Raw genomic sequence first — 25,482 nt, forward strand, 5'->3', positions numbered from 1 at the left:
CATAATGTCTATCATCATGTCTATCATCACGTCTACCATCATGTCTATCATCATGTCTACCATCATGTTGGTCTATCATCATGTGTACCATCATGTCTATCATCACATCTACCATTGTATCCATCATCATGATGTCTATCATCACGTCTACCATCAAGTCTATCATCATGTGTACCATCATGTCTATCATCATGTCTATCATCATGTCTATCATCATAATGTCTATCATCACGTCTATCATCACGTCTACCATCACGTGTATCATCACGTCTACCGTCATATTGGTATATTATAATGTCTATCATCATGTCTCTCATCACGTCTAATATCATGTCTACCATCATGTTGGTCTATCATGATGTCTATCATCATGTCTACCATCATGTTGGTCTATTATGATGTCTATCATTATTTCTATCATCACGTCTATCATCATGTTTATCATCATGTCCATGATCATGTCTATCATCATGTCTACCATCATGTCCATCATAATTTCTATCACTATGTCCATCATCGTGTCAGTCTATCATGATGTCTATCATCACGGCTAACATCACGTCTATCATCATGTCTACCATCATGTTGATCTATTATGATGTCTATCATCACGTCTACCATCATGTGGGTATATTATGATGTCTATCATCATGTCTATCATCACATCTACCATCATGTCTATCATGATGTCTACCATCATGTTGATCTATTATGATGTCTATCATCACGTCTACCATCATGTGGGTATATTATGATGTCTATCATCATGTCTATCATCACGTCTACCATCATGTCTATCATGATGTCTACCATCATGTTGGTCTATGACCATGTCTACCATCATGTTGGTCTATTATGATGTCTATCATCACTTCTACCATCATGTTGGTATATTATGATGTCTATCATCATGTCTATCATCACATCTACCATCAAGTCTATAATCATGTGTACCATCATGTCTATCATCATGTCCATCATCATAATGTCTATCATCACGTCTACCATCATGTTGGTCTATTATGACGTCTACCATCATGTCTATCATCATGTCTACCGTCATGTTGGTCTATTGTGATGTCTACCATCATGTCTATCATCACGTCTACCATCATATTGGTATAATATAATGTCTATCATCATGTCTATCATCACGTCTAATATCATGTCTGTCATCATGTCTACGATCATGTTGGTCTATCATGATGTCTATCATCACGTTTACCATCAAGTCTATCTCATGTGTACCATCATGTCTATCATCCCGTCTACCATCGTATCCATCATCATGATGTCTATCATCACGTCTACCATCACGTCTAATATCATGTCTACCATCATGTTGGTCTATCATGATGTCTATCATCTCATCTACGATCACGTCTACCATCATGTTGGTCTATCATGATGTCTATCATCACGTTTACCATCAAGTCTATCATCATGTCTACCATCATGTCTATCATCCCGTCTACCATCGTATCCATCATCATGATGTCTATCATCACGTCTACCATCAAGTCTATCATCATGTGTACCATCATGTCCATCATCATGTCTATCATCATAATGTCTATCATCACGTCTACCATGATGTCTATCATCACGTCTACCATCATGTCTGTCATCATGTCTACCATCATGTTGGTCTATTATGATGTCTATCATCATGTCTATCATCACGTCTACCATCATATTGGTATATTATAATGTCTATCATCATGTCTATCATCACGTCTAATATCATGTCTACCATCATGTTGGTCCATCATGATGTCTATCATCACATCTACGATCATGTCTACCATCATGTTGGTCTATCATGATGTCTATCATCACGTTTACCATCAAGTCTATCATCATGTCTATCATCATGTCTATCATCACGTCTACCATTGTATCCATCATCATGATGTCTATCATCACGTCTACCATGAAGTCTATCATCATGTGTACCATCATGTCTATCATCATGTCCATCATCATGTCTATCATCATAATCTCTATCATCATGTCTATCATCACGTCTATCATCACGTCTACCATCATGTTGGTCTATTATGATGTCTATCATCACGTCTACCGTCATATTGGTATATTATAATGTCTCTCATCAAGTCTAATATCACGTCTACCATCATGTGGGTATATTATGATGTCTATCATAATTTCTATAATCACGTCTACCATCATGTCTATCATGATGTCTATCATCATGTTGGTCTATCATCATGTCTACCCTCATGTTGGTCTATTATGATGTCTATCATCATTTCTATCATCATGTTTATCATCATGTCTACCATCATGTTGATCTATTATGATGTCTATCATCACGTCTACCATCATGTGGGTATATTATGATGTCTATCATAATGTCTATCATCACGTCTACCATCATGTCTATCATGATGTCTACCATCATGTTGGTCTATCATCATGTCTACCATCATGTTGGTCTATTATGATGTCTATCATCACGTCTACCATTATGTAGGTCTATTATGATGTCTATCATGTCTACCATCATGTCGGTTTATCATGATGTCTATTATCACGTATACCATCATGTTCATCATCATGTCAGTCTATCATCACGTCTATCATCATTTCTACCATCATGTCCATCATCGTGTCAGTCCATCATGATGTCTACCATGATGTCTACCAATATGTCCATCATCATGTCGGTCTACCATGATGTCTATCACCACGTCTACCACCATGTCTACCATCATGTCTATCATCACGGCTACCATCACATCTATCATCATGTCTACCATCATGTTGGTCTATTATGATGTCTATCATGACTTCTACCATCATGTTGGTATATCATGATGTCTACCATCATGTCTACCATCATGTTGGTCTATCATCATGTCTACCATCATATCCATCATCATGTCGGTCTATCAAGATGTCTATCATGTCTACCATCAAGTCTATCATCATGTGTACAGTCATGTCGGTCTACTATGATGCCTATCATCATGTCTATCATCATGTCCATGACCATGTCTACCATCATGGCTACCATCACATCTATCATCATGTCTACCATCATGTTGGTCTATTATGATGTCTATCATCACTTCTACCATCATGTTGGTATATTATGATGTCTATCATCATGTCTATCATCATGTCGGTCTATCATCATGTCTATCATCACGTCTACCATCATGTCTATCATCATGTTGGTCTATTATGATGTCTATCATCATGTCTATCATCACGTCTACCATCATATTGGTATATTATAATGTCTATCATCATGTCTATCATCACGTCTAATATCATGTCTACCATCATGTTGGTCTATCATGATGTCTATCATCTCATCTACGATCACGTCTACCATCATGTTGGTCTATCATGATGTCTATCATCTCATCTACGATCACGTCTACCATCATGTTGGTCTATCATGATGTCTATCATTACATTTACCATCAAGTCTATCATCATGTGTACCATCATGTCTATCATCACGTCTACCATGATGTCTATCATCACGTCTACCATCATGTTGGTCTATTATGATGTCTATCATCATTTCTATCATCATGTTTATCATCATGTCCATCATGATATCTATCATTATGTCAATCATCGTGTCAGTCTATCATGATGTCCATCATCGTGTCAGTCTATCATGATGTCTATCATCACGGCTACCATCACGTTTATCATCATGTCTACCATCATGTTGATCTATTATGATGTCTATCATCACGTCTACCATCATGTGGGTATATTATGATGTCTATCATCACATCTATCATCACATCTACCATCATGTCTATCATGATGTCTATCATCATGTCTACCATCACGTCTACCATCATGTTGGTCTATCATCATGTCTACCATCATGTTGGTCTATTATGATGTCTGTCATCACGTCTACCATCATGTAGGTCTATTATGATGTCTATCATGTCTACCATCATGTTGGTCTATCATGATGTCTATCATGATGTCTATCATCATGTCTATCATCATGTCGGTCTATCATCATGTCTATCATCACGTCTACCATCATGTCTATCATCATGTTGGTCTATTATGATGTCTATCATCATGTCTATCATCACGTCTACCATCATATTGGTATATTATAATGTCTATCATCATGTCTATCATCACGTCTAATATCATGTCTACCATCATGTTGGTCTATCATGATGTCTATCATCTCATCTACGATCACGTCTACCATCATGTTGGTCTATCATGATGTCTATCATCTCATCTACGATCACGTCTACCATCATGTTGGTCTATCATGATGTCTATCATTACATTTACCATCAAGTCTATCATCATGTGTACCATCATGTCTATCATCACGTCTACCATGATGTCTATCATCACGTCTACCATCATGTTGGTCTATTATGATGTCTATCATCACGTCTAACATCATGTTGGTCTATTATGATGTCTATCATCATTTCTATCATCATGTTTATCATCATGTCCATCATGATATCTATCATTATGTCAATCATCGTGTCAGTCTATCATGATGTCCATCATCGTGTCAGTCTATTTTGATGTCTATCATCACGGCTACCATCACGTTTATCATCATGTCTACCATCATGTTGATCTATTATGATGTCTATCATCACGTCTACCATCATGTTGGGATATTATGATGTCTATCATCACATCTACGATCACGTCTACCATCATGTCAGTCTGTCATGATGTCTATCATCATGTCTACCATCACGTCTACCATCATGTTGGTCTATCATCATGTCTACCATCATGTTGGTCTATTATGATGTCTGTCATCACGTCTACCATCATGTAGGTCTATTATGATGTCTATCATGTCTACCATCATGTTGGTCTATCATGATGTCTATCATCACGTATACCAATATGTTTATCATCATGTCTACCATCATGTCGGTCTATCATGATGTCTATCATCACGTATACCATCATGTTTACCATCATGTCAGTCTATCATGATGTCTATCATCATGCCCATCATCGTGTCAGTCCATCATGATGTCTATCATCACGTCTACCATCATGTTGGTCTATTGTCTATCATCATGTCTATCGTCACATCTACCATCATATTGGTATATTATGATGTCTATCATCACGTCTACCATCATGTCTATCATCATGTCTACCATCATGTTGGTCTATTATGTTGTCTATCGTCACATCTACCATCATATTGGTATATTATGATGTCTATCATCACGTCTACCATCATGTCTATCATCATGTTGGTCTATCATGATGTCTATCATCACGTCTACGATCATGTTCATCTATTATGATGACTATTATCACATCTACCATCATATCCATCATCATGTCTGTCTATCATGCTGTCTACCATCATGTCTACCAATATGTCCATCATCATGTCAGTCTACCATGATGTCTATCATCACATCTACCATCATGTCTATCATTATGTCGATCATGATGTCTATCATAATGTCTATCATCACGTCTACCATCATGTTGTTCTATTATGATGTCTATCATCACGTCTACCATCATGTCCATCATCATGTCGGTCTATCATGATGTCTGTCATCACGTCTATAATCAGGTTTACCATCATGTCTGTCTACCATGATGTATCTCATCACGTCTACCATTATGTCTATCATCATGTCTACCATAATGTCTATCATCATGTCAGTCTATCATGATATCTACCATCATGACCATCAAGATATTTCATGTCTTCCATCATGTCTACCATCATGTCCATCATCATGTCCATCATCATGTCTCATCATGTCCATCACCATGTCGGTCTATCATGATGTCTATCATCACATCTACCATCATGTCCATCATCATGTTGATCTATTATGATGTCTATTATGATGTCTATCATCATGTCTACCATCATGTCTATCATCTTGTCTACCATAATGTCTATCATCGTGTCAGTCTGTCATGATGTCTACCATCATGTTGGTCTATTATGATGTCTATCATCATGTCTACAATCATGTCCATCATCATCATGTCGGTCTATCATGATATCTACCATCATGACCATCAAGATATTTCATGTCTTCCTTCATGTCTACCATCATGTCCATCACCATGTCGGTCTATCATGATGTCTATCATCACGTCTACCATCATGTCCATCATGATGTTGATCTATTATGATGTCTATTATGATGTCTATCATCATGTCTACCATCATGTCTATCATCTTGTCTACCATAATGTCTATCATCATGTCAGTCTATCATGATGTCTACCATCATGACCATCAAGATATTTCATGTCTTCCATCATGTCTACCATCATGTCCATCATCATGTCTCATCATGTCCATGACCATGTCGGTCCATCATGATGTCTATCATCACGTCTACCATCATGTCCATCATCATGTTGATCTATTATGATGTCTATCATCATGTCTACAATCATGTCCATCATCATCATGTCGGTCTATCATCATGTCTACCATCAAGTCTATTATCATGTGTACCATCATGTCGGTCTACTATGATGTCTATCATCATGTCTACCATCATGTCTATCATCATGTCCATCATTATGTCCATCATCGTGTCAGTCTGTCATGATGTCTACCATCATGTTGGTCTATTATGATGTCTATCATCATGTCTACCATCATGTTGGTATATTATGATGTATATCATCATGTCTACCATCATGTTGGTCTATTATGATGTCTATCATCATGTCTATCATCACGTCTACCATCATGTCTATCTACTATGATGTCTATCATCATGTCTACCATCATGTCGGTCTATTATGATGTCTATCATCGTTTCTATCACCATGTCTACCATCATGTTTATCATCATGTCCATTATCATGTCAGTCTATCATCACGGCTACCATCACGTCTATCATCATGTCTACCATCATGTCCATCATTGTGTCAGTCTATCATGATGTCTATCATCATGGCTATCATGATGTCTACCATCATGTCCATCATAATGTCTACCAACATGTCTACCATCATGTTGGTCTATTATGAGGTCTATCATCACATCTACCATCATATTGGTATATCATGATGTCTATGATCATGTCTACCATCATGTTCGTCTATTATGATGTCTATCATCATGTCTACCATCATGTTGGTCTATTATGATGTCTATCATCATTTCTACTATCATGTCGGTCTATCGTGATGTCTATCATCATGTCTATCATCACGTCTACCATCATGTCTGTCTATCATGATGTCTATCATCACGTCTAGCATCATATCTATCATCATGTCTATCATCATGTCTACCATCATGTTGGTCTTTTATGATATCTATCATCATATCTATCATCACGTCTACCATCATGTCTGTCATCACGTCTAGCATCATGTCTGTCTATCATGATGTCTGTCATCACGTCTACCATCATGTCGGTCTATTATGATGTCTATCATGATGTCTGTCATCACGTCTACCATCATGTCGGTCTATTATGATGTCTATCATCATGTCTATCATCACGTCTATCATCATGTCTACCATCATGTTGGTCTTTTATGATATCTATCATCATATCTATCATCACGTCTACCATCATGTCTGTCATCACGACTAGCATCATGTCTGTCTATCATGATGTCTGTCATCACGTCTACCATCATGTCGGTCTATTATGATGTCTATCATGATGTCTGTCATCACGTCTACCATCATGTCGGTCTATTATGATGTCTATCATCATGTCTATCATCACGTCTATCATCATGTCTACCATCATGTTGGTCTTTTATGATATCTATCATCATATCTATCATCACGTCTACCATCATGTCTGTCATCACGACTAGCATCATGTCTGTCTATCATGATGTCTGTCATCACGTCTACCATCATGTCGGTCTATTATGATGTCTATCAACATGTCTATCATCACGTCTATCATCACTTGTATCATCACGTCTACCATCATGGCTGTCATCACAACTAATTAGAGGGAGCATTCTTAACCCAGTGCTCAAATATTCACAGTATCTTTTTTTTATTTTGAAATCAAATCTCTCCATAAACCTGGGCAGAGACCCGGAACCCTGTCCACATGTTGGCAGCCAGTGGGTTTGCCATGCAGGTTTAGACGTCTAATGAGTGTTCGCCTGAGCACGAGGAGGAGGCCACAAAGTGCTTTCAACAACTCCTCTCAGCAGGCTGGCCACTCGTAAAGAGGAGGGGCTCCATAAACCAAGCAACCACAAACGAGTTGGCATGCTAACGAAGCTTGCTAAAGCTCGCAAACATGAGTCATTGGCAAATGTTACATAGGAATCATGTACATGTGCACACAAAGAGACACACACTAACTTATTGGCAAAACTTCACATGGGGTATGTACACAGGAACATACAGACATACATAAAACACACATACTCACACCAACCTCTGTCTTTTCCATTCAGCAATCTCTCCTCTTCCTCCCGGCCATCATCTAGTCAGAAAGGAGGGGGAGCAACTCAAAGTAATGCATGTCCCCTATCTGTGTTATCATTTGCAGAAATAACTTGATGTCTCACTTTGGCAGTGAGCCACACCATTGACGACACAATGCAAAATATACAAAACAAGAATGTGTCGTAAGAAAAACACTGTTAGACACTGAGTCAGTGTGATTACATATGGCCGACGTGTGCATGTGTGTGTGTGCGTACCAGAGTGGAGCTCCTTCACCAGTGAGGACATGGTGTTGGTGATGGAATCTGCTGCTACCAGAAGATCATTCCTCAGGTTCCTCCTGTGGCCTAGAGAACAGCGAGGTGAAGAAGATCAAGATGGAGAAATGCTGGATAAGTTTGGAAACAAAAGATGTGAAATCAAAGAAGGTTGAATCAATTCATCAGTTCATGAAACGAGATCCAGGCAGTGGTTACAAGAAAAACGTGATAGATTGTCTGAAGTTGTTAGAACAGGACAATGCTACTGACAGAATTTTTTTTTTAAATGTATTTCTAGTTTTTCCCCTCATCCCACCCGATTAACCCAATGGCATATGACCAGAACTCTTGTTGAATAACTCTCCTGGCTCATGGTTCCACAGGAAGGAGATAGTCGTAACACCAGCTTCCTTCAAACTCGTGTCGGCTGCTCTCGCTATTTTACACGCTGAAGCCTCCTCGCATGGATTGCATCACCTTCAGGCCGCGAAGGAGATGTAGGGAAATGCTTTCGGTTGCTTGGCTGCAGGCGCCCCGATGGGCCAGAGGGGTCGCTGGAGAACAACGAGTCCCTGAGCACTACACCGATGTACACCCACTATCCCTCGGGTAAGGGTGGCCTAATGAATGCCTTACCCCGTGGACGCTCTGGCCGTGCCCGGTTACGGCGAGTCTGGGATACGAACCTCCCAGCCACGTGACGAGCGGGTTGCAAGAATGGCGGTTTATTCCACTCGGCCATCAGAGTGGCGACTGACAGAATTTTGTACCACAGATTATACACAGGGGGTGCTACACCTAGTCTGTATGGTTTACCCAAGATACATAAACAGGATGTGCCATTATGGATTATTGATAGTATGATTAACTCAGTGACCTATAACCTCTCTAAGTTTCTGGTGCCTCTTCTTAACCCATTGATAGACAGTAATGAACATTGCATGCAGAAAAAACACTATGGATGTTGTGGATAAGGTGAGGGACGTCATTATGGAGAGGATGAAACAATGGTCTCTTATGATGTTACGTCTCTCTTCACGTGCGTTCCTGTTGATGAAGCAGTGGAGGTAGACTGTATGAAATTACAAAACAACCCTACCCTTAGCAATAGGACCACCCTTAACGCTGACCAAGTGTGTCTGCTCCTGAAGCTGTGTCTTCAGTCCACCTATTTCACATACAGGGGGCAGTACTATAGACAGAGGCATGGGTGTGCTATGGGTTCCCCAGTCTCACCTGTAGTGGCCAACTTGTATATGGAGGAAGTGGAAAAGAGGCTCTGATGTCCTATCCAGGGACACCACCTAGCCATTGGTTCAGATGTGTGGACGACACCTGGGTTAAAATTAAATCTCAGCATGTAGCACATTTCACCGACCACATGAACTCTGTGGACACCACATCAAGTTCACCAGGGAGGATGCGGAACATGACAGGGTAGTCCTCTTACACTGTGAAATCTCAGTTTGTAATGGGGGACATTTGATTTTTGGTGTTTACCGTAAACCAACACATACTGATCAGTATTTAAGGTTTGACTCTCATCATCCACTGGAGCACAAACTAGGAGTCATCAGGACACTGGAGCACCGAGCTGACAACGTCCCCACCCACACAGCGGCCGGGGAAGGGGAGAAATCCCACATTAAACTGGGCGTTTGTCAAAGCCAGGAAGACGCACAAACAGTGCACCAGCCGATGGAAGAGAGGAGAAGGACAACAGCTGTCTAAGTGTAAACCAGTGGTGATTCTGTATGTGGCGGGTGTGTCAGAACAGTTGAGACACATAGTTTTCAAACACTACATCTCAGTTTCTTTCAATCTCCAAAACACGCTGCGCCAGAAATTGGTCCACCCCAAGGACCGGGTTCCCTGGCACAAACAGAGCAATACAGTGTAGATGTTAAGTGCCAGGAGGATTGCTGTGACTTGTACAGTGGGGAAACATAACAGGCCCTGGCCAAGAGGATGGCACAACATAGGAGAGCTAAAACGTCAGGCCAGGACTCCAAAGTCTACACCATCTACAGACTCCACAGTCTACACCATCTACACAGACACCATCTACAGGCCAGTGGCCACTCCTTCAAGGATGAGGATGTGCCCATCCTTGATAGGGAGGAACGCTGGTTTGAACGGGGATTCAAAGAGGCCATCTATGTGAAGAGGGAACAACCATCGCTGAACTGGGGGGGGGGGGGCTAAGGGTATATCTCAACACCCAACAGAGTGCATTATGGGTCAAACACACTGATGACTGCTAACACTACGTCTCATAATGTCTTGCAGCAGCCCAAAGAAAACGAGTTGGGGTTTGTGGTGCTGATGGTCATCATAGAAAGCCTGCACACATTGTACTTGAGCTAAGCAAAGCAACACATTGGCCCCGCGATAACTTTTCCTACACACGTGTTTGTAAAACAGTACAATATAAAGCTGTAGTTAACCTCCTCATTCATCAGCTTTTCTTCTGTTGGGTTTGTGTGTTCGTATGATCAGCATTTCAGAAGCGGACATGTGGGAATCCACTACACAGTCCCATTGGTTAACCATGTCTTTTGAAGACGGATGAATCAATAATCATGTCTACTCATTTTCTCTTTGGTCACTGCCAGACGTTAGAGGTTGTGTGACCAGTCAGTCAGTGTGTTTGACCCTTAACACACTATGTTGGGTCAGATTCTCACTTATCACCGGCAGCCATACCAACAAATACCCTGGCTCTGCCAAATGACGGAAGGTAAGCAGGTATGGGCTTGGCTACTACTTGGATGGGAGACCTCCAGGGAATACTGAGTTGCTGCTGGAAGTGGTGTTGGTGGGCCAGTAGGGGGCAGTCTTCCCCCTGGTCCTAATAAAAACAACACATCCCAATGCTCCAGTGCAGTGACGGGGTCCCTGTGCTGTAGGAGATGACGTCCTTCAGATGAGACGTTAAACTGAGGTCCTGACTCACTGTGGTTATTAAAGATCCCATGACACTTGTCACAAAGAGTAGGGGGATCCCCGGTGTCCTGGCAACATTCCCAACCTGGCTCTCTCCATTTGGCCACCTCATCATCCCCCATGCAAGTGGCTCAATGATTCCTCCCTCTCCACCTCAAGCTCGTGTGTGGTGAGCGTTCTGGTGCAAAATGGCTGCCGTGCATCACCCAGGTGGTGCTTCACATTGGTGGTGGTTGAGGTGAGTTACCCCCTTCAATGTGAAGTGCTTTGGGTGTCTAGAAAAGCGCTGTATATATGTAATGATTATTACTATTATTGTTACCATTATAAATGTTATCGGTGTTATGGCTTAATTGAACCTATAAGTCTAGATATTTTTTGTCAGCTGTTAAAAAATCCTTTGTACAGGATGACAGGTATGTCATCTATCCATGATCACCTATCCATCTTCATCTATCCATGCACATGCAAACAGCAGGAGTAAGTAAAGCAAATCTAATCAATACAGACAAAACTCCAGCATGCTGTGCTGGATCTGGCTATAATTAATTAATATTTAATTACAAAACCTTCAGATGAAAGTGTTTGTATTGTGTTGTCTCTTTATGTCAGTTCTGGCAAAAAGCACTTTGATTTCTGTAACTTGTGAAGTTCTTTTTCATGTTTGATTCTTAATCTGATGACATGTCTCTGCTAACATGTAGCAGCCCCTGATGCTAACATGTAACAGCCCCTGATGCTAACATGTAACAGCCCCTGATGTTAACATGTAACAGCCCCTGATGCTAACATGTAACAGCCCCTGATGCTAACATGTAACAGCCCCTGATGTTAACATGTAACAGCCCCTGATGCTAACATGTAGCAGCCCCTGATGCTAACATGTAACAGCCCCTGATGTTAACATGTAGCAGCCCCTGATGCTAACATGTAACAGCCCCTGATGTTAACATGTAGCAGCCCCTGATGCTAACATGTAACAGCCCCTGATGCTAACATGTAACAGCCCCTGATGCTAACATGTAGCAGCCCCTGATGCTAACATGTAACAGCCCCTGATGTTAACATGTAGCAGCCCCTGATGCTAACATGTAACAGCCCCTGATGTTAACATGTAACAGCCCCTGATGAGCCGCTCAGAGGCTGAAAAACGAATTTCTTGTTTTGCACAGGGCACTCAAAACCAGCCGCCCTCTACGGTCTGACTGAGGCACAAACGATGCTCCAACTGGGGAGAAAAAGGGGAAAAAAATACAAAACAGAAAAAAAAGATATAATGACCTGAACATTTTTTCTAATTGTTTTGATACTTCTGATTTTAACAGTGAATTGTCTGTGTATAGAAATGCTCAGAGAACATGAGATACATGTAATAACATGTTAATAGCGACAAGGTTTTTTTTTCTCCCGTATTTTCCCCCTTTTTCTCCCCAGTTGTACTTGGCCAATTACCCCACTCTTCCGAGCTGTCCTGGTCTCTGCTCCACCCCCTCTGCTGATCTGGGGAGGGCTGCAGACTACCACATGTCTCCTCCCATACATGTGGAGTCACCAGCCGCTTCTTTTCACCTGACAGTGAGGAGTCTCACCAGGGGGACGTAGTGCGTGGGAGAATCATGCTATTCCCCCCGGCCCCCCTCCAACCGAACAGTCGCCCCAACCGACCAGAGGAGGCGCTAGTGCAGCAACCAGGACACATACCCACATCCGGCTTCCCACCCGCAGACACGGCCAACTGTATCTGTAGGGACGCCCGACCAAGCCGGAGGTAACACGGGGATTCGAACCGGCCATACCCGTATTGGTAGGCAACGGAATAGACCGCCATGCTACCTGGACACCCAGCGACAAGGTTTTTAAACTCTTCAGGGGAATGAAGGAGAGAAACAGTCCCGGTCCAGATAATATTGGCATTCAACTTCTTCTTAAGAACTGTGCAAAAACATTGTTTGCCATATTTTCCTTCACCTTTATGACGTTACTTCAACTCCATAAGGTTCCTTGTCTCTGGAAGCCTTCAGTGATTGTACCTGTGCCCAAGATTAAAGCACTAAAATCACTCAATGACTATAGGCCTGTGGTACATACTTCTCTTGTCATGAAAACCTTTGAGAAGATTATATATACATATAAAAAAAGAGATTTTGGATGCAACTCAGACAAAATTGGATCCACTCCAATTTGCGTACAGGGCAGGCAAGGGTGTTGAGGATGCCACAGGCACCCTGCTAAACATGGTCCTGGATCACCTGGATGGTGCAAAGAATGTTGCATGATTACTGTTTATTGTGGGCGGCATGATGGCACAGTGGTTAGCACAGTCGCCTCACAGCAAGAAGGTCCTGGGTTCGAGCCCCGGGGTAGTCCAACCTTAGGGGTCGTCCTGGGTCATCCTCTGTGTGGAGTTTGCATGTTCTCCCCGTGTCTGCGTGGGTTTCCTCTGGAGGCTCCGGTTTCCCCCCACAGTCCAAAGACATGTAGGTCGGGGGAATCGGCTGTACTAAATTGTCCCTAGGTGTGTGTGTGTGTGTGTGTGTGTGTGTGTGTGTGTGTGTGTGTGTGTGTGTGTGTGTGTGTGTGTGAATGTGTGTGAGCCGGCCTGATGTCTTCCCGTCTGCTGCCCAATGACTGCTGGGATAGGCTCCAGCATCCCCGTGACCCTGAGAGCAGGATAAGCGGTTTGGACAATGGATGGATTCTTTTTATTTACTTCTCAGCTTTCGACTGCATACAACCTCACATTTCAGCAGATGGACTTACCAGCATCCACAACACTGACCCTGGATTAATATGTTGGCTGTTTGACTTTTATCTGACAGGTCTCACAAGGTGAAAGTCAAGGGCATTTCATATGATGCCCTCTCACCTTTTTGTTTTCTACACAAACGAATTAGAGTGTCATTATGAGGGCAGACATTACATTACAGTCATTTAGCCGACGCTTTTATTCAAAGCGACTTACAATAAGTGCATTTAACATAGGAAATCAGGAGAACTACTAGTCATCAGAGGTCATAAGTGCATCTAAACAAGCATCTAAGAGCAAAACCAGTGCTAAAGTAAAAGTGCAAGAAAGAGATTTTTTTTAAATGAGGGAATACAATAAGTACTAAGAACAAGTAACAGGGTAGTAGTTCTTGAAGAGGTGAGTTTTCAAGGGTGGGCAGCGACTCCGCTGTCCTGACATCAGTGGGGAGTTCATTCCACCACTGTGGGGCCAGGACAGAAAAGAGCCGTGACCTGGTGGATCAGCAGCAGGGGCCTCTGAGCGATGGGGCAACTAGGTGTCCCAAGGCAGCAGAGCGAAGTGGTCGGGCGGGGGTGTAGGGCTTGACCATGGCCTGGAGATAGGAAGGAGCTGTTCCTTTCACTGCCCTGTAGGCTAGCACCAGAGTCTTAAACTGGACATGAGAAGGAGAGTTGTGTGGGAGAACTTTGGGTGGTTGAACACCAGACGAGCTGCAGCTTTCTGAACAAGCTCCAGAGATCTGATGGCTGACGCCGGGGCGCCAGCAAGGAGGGAGTTGCCGTAGTCCAGCCGGAAGATGACCAGAGCCTGGATGAGCACCTGTGCCATCTCGTCGGTGAGGAATGGGCGAATCCTCCTGATGTTATAGAGGAGAAATCTGCAGGAGCGAGCAACTGATGCAACGTTTTCAGCAAATGACAGTTGGTTGTCCAGGATCACACCCAGATTCCTCACAGTCCGAGTTGGTGTCACCACGGTGTTGTCAATGGTGATGGCCAGGTCCCGGTGTGGGCAACCTTTCCCCGGGAGGAACATCAGCTCTGTCTTGCCCAGATTGAGCTTCAGGTGGTGTGTCACCATCCACTCCCGAGATGTCAGTCAAGCACGCAGCAATGCGTGTCTCTACTTGTGTGTCAGAGGGAGGAAAAGACAAGATCAGCTGGGTGTCATCAGCATAACAACGGTAAGAGAAGTCATGCGAGCGAATAACAGAACCCAGGGATGTCGTGTACATGGAGAAAAGGAGAGGACCCAGAACCGAACCCTGTGGAACGCCTGTAGTCAGTCCGCGAGGCTCCGACACAGATCCCCTCCATGTCACCTGGTAGGAGCGACCTGTCATGTAGGATGCAAACATTGAGAGTGCAGAGCCTGTGACACCCAGCCCCTCGAGGGTAGAGAGGAGGATCTGGTGGTTCACTGTGTCGAACGCAGCTGACAGGTCCAGGAGCATCAGAACAGAGGAGAGAGAGTTTGCTCTCGCAGAGTGCAGCGATTCTGTCACTGCAAGGAGGGCCGTCTCTGTCGAGTGACCGACCCTGAACCCAGACTGGTTGGGGTCCAGGAGGTTGTTCTGGTGGAGGTACAAAGAAAGTTGGTTAAAGACAGCACGTTCGAAAGTTTTGGATAGAAAGGGTAGATGGGAAACTGGTCTGTAGTTTTTGATGTCAGAGGGGTTAAGTGATGGTTTCTTGAGAAGGGGGGTGACTCTAGCAGTCTTGAAGGCAGATGGAAAGCATCCTGTCTGGAGGGAGGTGTTGATGAGGTGGGTTAGATAGGGAAGGAGTTCAGGTGCTATAGACTGAAGAAGAGGGGAGGGGACCGGGTCAAGGGAGCATGTGGTGGGGCGACTGGATGTGATGAGGTTTAGAACCTCATCGGGGGAGAGGGGAGTGAGGTGGGATAGGGTGGGACGTGGAGAGGTGAGGGAGGATGCAGAGGGTGGGATAGTGCAAGCAGCACTAACCGGGTGGTGAGAAAAGGAGGATCTGATATCGTTTACCTTTTTGTCAAAGAAGTTAGCGAAGTCATCAGGGAGAAGGGAGGAAGTAGGAGGAGGAGGTGGGGGTTGAAGAAATGTAGAGAAGGTTTCAAAGAGTTTCTTAGGATTAGAGGCAGAGAATAGGATTTTAGAGCAATAGAAGGCAGCCTTAGCAGCAGAAAGGGAGGAGGAGAAAGACGTCATCAAGACGTCATCAAGTTTGTGGATGACTCCGTCATTGTGTCTGTGCTGAGTAATGATGAAAGTGACTGAAAGTGACCATGGTCCAGTGGTGGATGATTTTAGTGACTGGTGGAAACGCTCCTTCTTGGGCATAAATGTGTCTAAAACAAAGGAACACTTTAGGAAGAAGCCTTCGCCTATCCTCCCTGCTGTTGTTCATGAGGAGGCTGTTGAAGATGTCCAATAGTATCAACAGTATAACTATCTGGGGACAATAATTGACAATTTAACCTTTGAAACAAATGCTGACGTTGTGTGTGTAAAGACCTATCAGTGTTGTGTGCGTAAAGAGCTATCATTTTTATCGGAAGCTACAAAGTTTTAACGTTGACACCACATTTATGAGAACGTTTTCCTCTTGTTTTACTGAGTCTGTTCTAACCTTCTCTTTTATTTGCTGGTTGGGGTCACTTACCTTGAAACACAGGGACAGGTTAGAAGGAATTGTTAAGATGTGTAGGAAAATTGCAGGCACAGATTTAAGGGTGTATTCACACTAGGCAATCTGTGCCGTGCCTGAATACGTTTGACCCCCAAAGCCCAGTTGGTTTGACTAGTGTGATCGCTCTGTACCATGCTTGGGCATGGTTCAGCATACCGTGCGCCCTGGCCCGCTTGAAGAGGTGGGCTCCGACACGGTTCAGTTGGACTCAGGCATGGTACGCATCTCGTGTGATCGCCAGCTGTGCCTGAGCACGGAACCCGAACGCTATGATGTCAGTTATGCGACTGCCCCATTTAAAAACATTCTTATCCGTGCAGCACCATTTACTGAAAATTGCTGCGTTGCATAATTGATAAAATCTACCAGACACGTGAGAAGGTTGTGTGTCAACACACCCAAAACGACTCTAGATAAGCCACGAGGTAAATAAAATCATGAACTCCATTGTGCCATGTGAGAGTGCTTCTCTTCAGCACAAAAAAGTCACATTGTCATGATGTAAGCGTGCTCAGGCCTGGAATGTTAGGCGCCATGTGAGTGCAGGCCAGCGGGGCAGCAGGGAGGGCATGGTGCAAGGCAACCATGCCTAGTGTGAGTACGCACAAAATGACCTCTCCTATGTGTACAAAGTCAGAGCCACAAACAAGGCATCAATTCTTGCTGATCCTAGTCACCCCTTGTTCAGTGAATTCAGGTTGCGTCCATCCGGTCACAGAAATAATCTGCCAAGATGCAGGACCAATAGACTTAATTCATTTGTCCCTGCTGCTACTGGCCTTTTGATTGCTATTATATAATTCTGTGTTTCTTTTTGAGAATTGTTTGTGTATTGATCTGTGTGTGATGATCGCTGATGTTGATTGTTTTTACGGCTGGCTGTGCAACAAATTGCCCCTCGGGCATAATAAAAATTACCTTGACCGTCACACATCCATCTTACCCTGGGCGAAGGCCTCCTGAACGTCACCCCCCACCCCGGCAAGGGAGTCCTGGGGGCCGTGCATGTGTGTAAGAGGAGGGGAAGGGCCTGCTGAGCGGACAGTCACTGGTATTGGCCGAGAGGGAGATGTCTGAGAGGGGCCTGCCGCCTGCGCCTATGAGAAGGAGTGGTGGTATTATTATGCCTCATATACCACCAGGAACCTAATTTACATTTTTATATTTCCCTTCTGCTAAAGTTAAAATGCTGAAACTATCTCCCGTGTGTAGAAAATTATTTACTGACCCGCAGATCAGGCCAAGCCACTAATACATTGCACTGAAAATCCAGGAAAGTTGAATCAGTTCATCTGAACACAACGTTGACTTGACTTCTTCAGTCTCAACTGACTGCAGGTGTCCCCACCCTTATAAACAACACAGTGGCCTAACAACCCAAATCAACGATCAGTTTCATGTGCAAATTGCAGTGACCATTGACTAGAGTTACAATGACCATGTGTACACAGAAGACTGGGAAATAGTTGCAGTCAGAGCATTGTAAGATGGCGACAGATGCACTCTTAGCCCCCCCTCGGTTCAGGGATGGTCGTTCCCTCTTCACATAGATGGCCTCTTTGACATCCTCCCTATCAAGGGTGTGCACATCATCATCCCTGAAAGAGTGGCCACTGGCCTGTAGATGGTGTAGACTGTGGGGTCCTGGTCTGTAGATGGTGTAGACTGTGGAGTCCTGGTCTGCCATCATCTGTTTAGTTTCCCCGATGTACAAGTCATGGCAATCCTCCTGGCACTTAACAGCTACACTATATTGCTCTGTTTGTGCCAGGGGGCCCGATCCTTTGGGTGGACCAATTTCTGGTCCACCAAAAAAACAAAAAACAAATCTTGTTTCATTTTCAGAGGCCAGAGGGTACAAGGATAGATCTAAGTTGATTGATGGAAATCAATCATTTGTCTGACTTCATGATAAATGGGTTCCACCTTTGAAACATTAGAAAAATGGTAAGGGAAATATAAGGGTGGGTGCGTCCAATGCAATACCAGTGAAGATAGAAAAGTAACACATACTGTATAAGTGTTCATTTCATGTCACATATGTAACGAAATCTAGATTGCTTTTGGTATTCTGTGAGGAAAGCTTTCTAACACTCATCTGTGCCATTGCCACAGACGGGGGTTGCTTCACATCCAGGACAGCAGAGGTATTAGCCAATTGTTGTATGAAATGCCCTGTTAAAATAACGACCACGAGACAAAACATGATCAAGGTTTTCAGACTTTCTGACATGTTTTTTTTCTTTTTTGTTTTAGCGAGAGATGACAAGCTATGTTCAAGAAAGAAAAGAAAGAGGGTCAAAGTAATGTGAGTTTTAAGCCTAGCAGGTTTTGTTGTTACTGAATCGGTTTGATCGTTCCGATGCTGATCCTTGTTGTAGAAAGGAATAGGCCTTGCATAATGTATTTTTTATCACTATATTACATATTGTAAAAATGTATGCACCACTTGTCTCATGCATTACTTGGTTCCTGTCTTTTTTTTTGGCTGAAAACGAGATGGCTCATCTCAAGGATGGAGTTGTTTCGTAATTTCATATGGACCACCTCCACTGCTTCATCAACAGGAACGCACGTGGACAGAGATGTAACTTCATAAGAGACCATTGTTTCATCCTCTCCATAATGACGTCCCTCACCTTATCCACATCATCCATAGTGTTGTGAATGTGATGTTCATTACTGCCTACCAATGGCTTAAGAACAGAAGCCAGAAACGCAGAGAGGTTACAGGTCACTGACTTAATCCTACTAACAATAGGTCGTAATGGCACATCCTGTTTATGTATCTTAGGTAACCCATACAGACTAGGTATAGCGCCCCCTGGTTATAATCTGTGGTACAACATTCTATCAACAGCATTGCCCTGTTCTAACAGCTTTTCCTTGTAACCACTGCCTGGATCTCGTTTCAGGGGCTCATAAGTATTCATATCGCTAAGTAATGTCACAAATTTCTCATGATAGTCTGTCTGGTTTAACACAACAGTGCATCTGCCTTTTTCTGCTGGAAGGATGATGTTATTGTCCTTATTGAGAGGCATGAGTGCGTTCCTCTTGTCTCTGCTGAAGTTGGATGGCGGTGCCTTCGCATTGCTGAGGCAGGCTGAAACTTTCATCTGCAGTTGCACTGCTTCTGGGGCCATGATGTTGTTGTTACAGATCGCTGATTCAGTGGCTGTGATCAGTTCCACAAGTGGGATTTGCCTCGGCGTGACAGCAAAATTCAGCACCTTATTCAGGATGTCTTTCTCTGCCTGGATGAGTTGTCTGTCGGACAGATTCTTCACCCACTTGTCCACATCACCGGTATGCGTCTGGCGTCTGTCTCGCTGTCTGCCGCTGAGGGCGCCTTCCCGTCTCTGGCATCCAGAAAGTAGGTCGAACTTTCCATGTTGTGCTAGAGGAGGCTTCTCTGTGAACTCGATCACATGTTGGAAAGTGGTCTAATCTAGACATGGCGTAAGTCTCTGTTGGATCTGTTCCTCTGGCCTTAAAGCGTAGATGGTAAAATGTTGATTTATTTCGGCAAGGACTGCCTTAAACTTGTATGAGTACAAGCAAACGGTGCATAAAATGGCGGACTACAGGAACCACCTGAGATTCAGCCTCAGGTGCAGACAGAGCAGGATTACACCTAAGATCCTGCAAATGAAATCTTCTGTCAAGGGCCACCGAGCTGGTAAGATCCTCCAGAAGGCACAGAGCCAGCTGTTGAACGAAGAGGTGAGACAAACTAATTTTACCATCAACGCTTACATGACCCAACCAATCGTTGGGTCAGTCATTATGCAACTGTGCTGTTTATAAGGGTGGGGATACCTACAGTCAGTTTAGACTGAAGAAGTCACTTAGATGAGTGATGAAACGTTTCTCCCAATAAACGTTGTGTCCAGATGAACTGATTCACCTTTCTGGGATTTCCTTACCTGGATTATTGAGCATGCATCAAAACATTGCACTGAAAAATTAAGGAAACATTGGACAAAAAAACTGAAGTTAAACAGCTTCCCTTGCATGGACAGGTGCAGATGTTAGAGATGCAAAGTTCCTGCAGTGAACTGGCAATATATTTGCATTCCACATTATCTACTTGCATGGCATTCTGAATACACTTGAGCATAAGGAACTTACTGCCTGTCTCTGTTCCTCATCCTAATGGACCACAGCAGGGAGGGACAGACACAGAGAGGGAGGACAGCATGGAAGAAAATAGGTCAAATACCGTCAGAAACACAAGGACCCAAATTTAAAGCAAGTCGGGAAATTCGAGAATAACGTGCAGAGGGGAAAGTAGGGCGATTTTATTGAACAGCAACTGGAACAGGTCCGGAGGAAATGAGAATGTCTAGGCAGAAAAGGACTCAGGAAGTAGAGGGGAGAATTAGGAAAACTGCTGCCCTCTAGTGTGTGAGACAATTTTGGCAGCACACTTCAACTTATGTGTCGTGCTTGTGTTTATCTGTATGCACTTGTCTGCTCATGTGTATGAGTCACCTTGAGAAGCTTCATCAGGCCTTCCAGCTGCACCATTAGTTCCCTCCGGCTCTCCTGCAGTGAAGACATCCTCTGTTCCAGCTCATCTTTTCTTTGTCTGCAACCCAAACGCAAGCCTCATATTACTGTCACACAAAAGCAGGGATATAAAAAAGTTGTTGGAAATGTGTTACCTATTCTCCAGACAATACTGTCCACTTCTTATATTTCCCCCAAGCACCAACTGCTGCTTTAGATGCTAATCAAGCCATAAGCAGGTATTTGTGGACTACTGCTACATGACTGAAGATGCCATGCTGGTGTCTATTCACGCTGACTTTATTACCAGGTTATTACTCCTTATATTTTTACACTCTAATAATGTTGGTCACTGTCAAATATATAATGTTGGGAGACAAAAATTGCTCAACAAAAATAAAAGATAAATTTGGGGGCGTCCAGGTGGTGTGGAGGTCTATTCCGTTGCCTACCAACATGGGGCTCACCAGCGACCGGGACGGCTTGGAAGAGTGGGGTAATTGGCCAGATGCAATTGGGGAGAAAAAGGGAGAAAGAAATCCCCCCCCCCCCCAAAAAAAGAACCATGCTGATGTAGCCAGAAAATAGACTATCACTGTGTTCAGGGAACTCTAAATATGTCGGTTACCTTTCTCGATGGCTTTGCATAGTTGGACGCTAGCCCACAATCCACCGAGTGCCCTCTGTTGAACCGTGTGGGTACACTCCTCCGTCTGATTTTGTTCAGCACACGTGACATAATGTAAACACTAATTTACCCTTGCAGGCAAGACTGTAAAATAGTCCTCTAGGTGGGTTCACAGCGGTTTGAATCATGCCAAAGTAATTTTGAGGCGGATCAAAAATCAGAGTGGATAAGAGTCGGTGGCCAACCGGATACGCACACTTTGCATTGCAGTAGGGATAGAGAGAAGTAAAATCCACATACTGAATTGACCATTCTGCCAAGCTTGTATGTCTAAGGGAGACTGCAGACGTGCACCCTCCAAACAGGCCGTCTCTGGAGTTGAGCGGATCGGGGAATAATTGCTCGAGAAACATTTTTAGTTGAGGATCATTTTGTTTCATCTCCGTCCATTCATGCTCCCACAGCACGTCAACAGCTTGACTGCAACAGGTCTAGTTTCTTTTGCGTCTGCGTACATCTCATCAAACCACTTGCTGCTTGCTGAGATGTCATGTGGCTGAAAACCATCAAGAACCACGTGAACAGCCGTGGAGAAAATACCCTACCAATTCAAAGGCAATGCTCTGACCAGCTCTCACGCTATAGCCGCTGTTCTATTTTAACCTCACCCCGTACGAGGCATGCCATATCTTCATTTCACGTCCGGGTAGCGTAGCCGTCTATTCCGTTGCCTACCAACACGGGGATCGCCGGTTCGGATCCCCATGTTACCTCCGGCTTGGTCGGGCGTTCCTATAGACACAATCCTTCTGTGTCTGTGGGTGGGAAGGCGGACGTGGGTATGTGTCTTGGTCGCTGCACTAGCGCCTCCTCTGGTCGGTCGGGGCGCCTGCTAAGGGGAAGGGGGAACTGGGGGGAATAGCGTGATCCTCCCATGCGCTACGCCCCCCTGGTGAAACTCCTCACTGTCAGGTGAAAAGAAGCGGCTGGTGACTCCACATGTATCAGAGGAGACATGTGGTAGTCTGCAGCCCTCCTCGGATCAGCAGAGGGGGTGGAGCAGCGACCAGGATGGCTCGGAAGAGTGGGGTAATCGGCCAAGTCCAACTGGGGAGAAAAATCCCCTCCCCCAAATAAAAAGATTACGATTTGTATTGTAGGCTGTAGGGACTGCGATTGTGTCGTAGTTCAGAGGACTGATTTTAAAAACCCTTAATGCAGAACTGGTAATTGTTGCACACTCGACCGGCTCAACGCCTGTTTCTGAAATCATTTAATCTCTGAATTTTAGAGAGCCCTCTCACAGGATATCTAAATCACGGTCACAATACTCTCAGCTCTTTTTTAAAGTCAGACACTATGTTTAAACTGAATTGTACCAGGAGTAAAATGCATCTCTCTCGTTTCCTGACATTGGAATTTGGGCTGTGATCCTCTGACGCAGGATCTTCCCCTCTGCAGTCAAACTGGGACACGCACGCTGCTTAAGTGACGAGGGGAACATCCCTTCTCCAGCTCGCTGCTGCCGTCCATGGCTGAAGGGATGTTTCTGAGAGGCATTTACAGAAACTTAACTCGAGTCTAAATACCTCTGCTTGTCAGTAAAGTGCATGTCAGTAACCCTTGTCAGTAAAGAGCACTATTCTGCTACCCTCCACCATAGTTTTTGGCGTGACATTTTCATTAATCAGGGTGTTGAGGATACACTATGGATCAAACCCCTGGCCATAGTGTGAAGTGAAGACAGTCACTACATTCCTTTTGGCGGAAGCGTTTCAGGAATGTGTGAGCACAATCAACACTCCAGAAACCCCAACATTCAGTAGCACTGGACTCTGCTGAAACAGACTGGGATGTCCTGCGGCGTGCCTGCCATCGATCTGGCACTTTCAATATCATAAAAACAACGTTGTCTGGATGCTCTCTCGCTCTGGCTGGAGAGGCTGAATTTATGGGATTCATCACCGCTCTCGTCTGGTAGAAGTTTGTGGCAGGTTTTACACCTCTGCCTCCTGCATTTGTGAACTGTAGGTACAGTTAGACCCACACTTTAGACTTCTTTGCATTCAGGACACTTAATCGGTCACAGACACTGGCTTTCTTTTTAGCTATGGAACAACACTTTTGTTCCTTATGCATTTTAAAGTAGAATTTGTTGCCGCAACTTCAATTACTGTCTGCACAATGGATTTACTAGAACACACGATGCAGTTTTGTTCACACCGGTGTTTAAAGAGAGCTGAGTAGCCTTTGTGAAAGGAACTGCAGGCAAAAGGAAGGAAGCACTCTGTCTGTATTTCTGTTCTAGGGTTGCCACCTTCTATGTGGAGAAATGAGGGCGAAATAAGGCAAGTCCTACATTTGCCTCCCAATGATGCAATGATTCTTTGGGAATCCAATACGCCGATACACACAGTTTGAAGAGCTTTATTGTAAGACAAAATAACAAAAGAACTTGGAATTACAAGTGCAAGGTGTGGGAGATTGCAGCGCGAATTCACATTTGCAGCAGCCTCACCCAGTACCGTCCATGCAGTGTCTTTGTCCATGTCTACGTCTAAGTTTGTCTTCGTTTGATGGCTGGGAGAGCTGGCGCTGGATCAGCGGGGAGAGCTTGGTCTGCTGCGTCCTGTGGGCCAAGGAACCATGGCCATACCTGGAGCTGGGCCCAAAGAGGTAATACTGAGGGCGGTCTGACAGGACGTGGAAGCAGGGCAGGCTAAGCTAACCACTAGCCCATGCAGATTGCCAGTTCCAATAACACCGAGGGCGGTCTGGCAGTGGCCTTGCCTAGCCTTGCCTGTGTTTTTAGTGTCATCGTGTGGGGTGTGGGGAGGTGTGTCGAAGGTGTCTGGCTGGGAGAGCTGGCATTGGATTGGCTAAGGGAGCTTGGTCTGCTGCATCTTACAGGCCCAAGGGCCACGGCCCTGACCACAGCTGCACCCAAAGATGAAACACAGAGGGTGGTCTGACAGGATGTGGAAGTGTGGCAGGCTAAGCTAACTGCTAACCCATGCAGACCGGCTGTTCCGACAGTCACCCTGGCTGGTGTTTGTTCTCCTGGACAGTGATTTTTTTTGTTTTTTTTGTTTAGCTATATGAGTTTGTTTGAATATACGTGTTCTTGCAGTTCTTGTAGGTTCTGGATATGTGTTTTTGTCTTTGTGTTGTACTGCTGTGGGCTGGGCGAAACCATGTTTCGTTTCATTTCATTTCATGTGAACAAGTGCATGAAATGAAATGACAAATAAAGTGTTCCTGATTCTTATTTCTGAAACATCACAAA

At 44.0% G+C, this 25,482-nt stretch overlaps 1 protein-coding gene across 4 annotated transcripts in view; it reads right to left on the minus strand.

The window, feature by feature from the left end:
• LOC130125415 (dystrobrevin beta-like) overlaps positions 1-25,482 on the minus strand; it is a 105,887-nt gene that overhangs the window by 15,089 nt on the left and 65,316 nt on the right. For 3 of the 4 annotated variants that reach the window (XM_056294988.1, XM_056294987.1, XM_056294986.1), the window contains exons 15-19: positions 21,551-21,647; positions 21,188-21,208; positions 17,997-18,150; positions 8,690-8,779; positions 8,422-8,469 (exon numbers count right to left, since the gene is read on the minus strand). In XM_056294988.1, the coding sequence (XP_056150963.1) occupies positions 8,422-8,469; positions 8,690-8,779; positions 17,997-18,150; positions 21,188-21,208; positions 21,551-21,647 (410 nt within the window). Of the gene's footprint in view, positions 1-8,421; positions 8,470-8,689; positions 8,780-17,996; positions 18,151-21,187; positions 21,209-21,550; positions 21,648-24,613; positions 24,859-25,482 lie in introns of those variants that run through there. The other variant, XM_056294989.1, reaches the window with a different exon arrangement.

The sequence above is a fragment of the Lampris incognitus genome, chromosome 15, assembly GCF_029633865.1.
Source record: "Lampris incognitus isolate fLamInc1 chromosome 15, fLamInc1.hap2, whole genome shotgun sequence".
Taxonomy (NCBI): domain Eukaryota; kingdom Metazoa; phylum Chordata; class Actinopteri; order Lampriformes; family Lampridae; genus Lampris; species Lampris incognitus.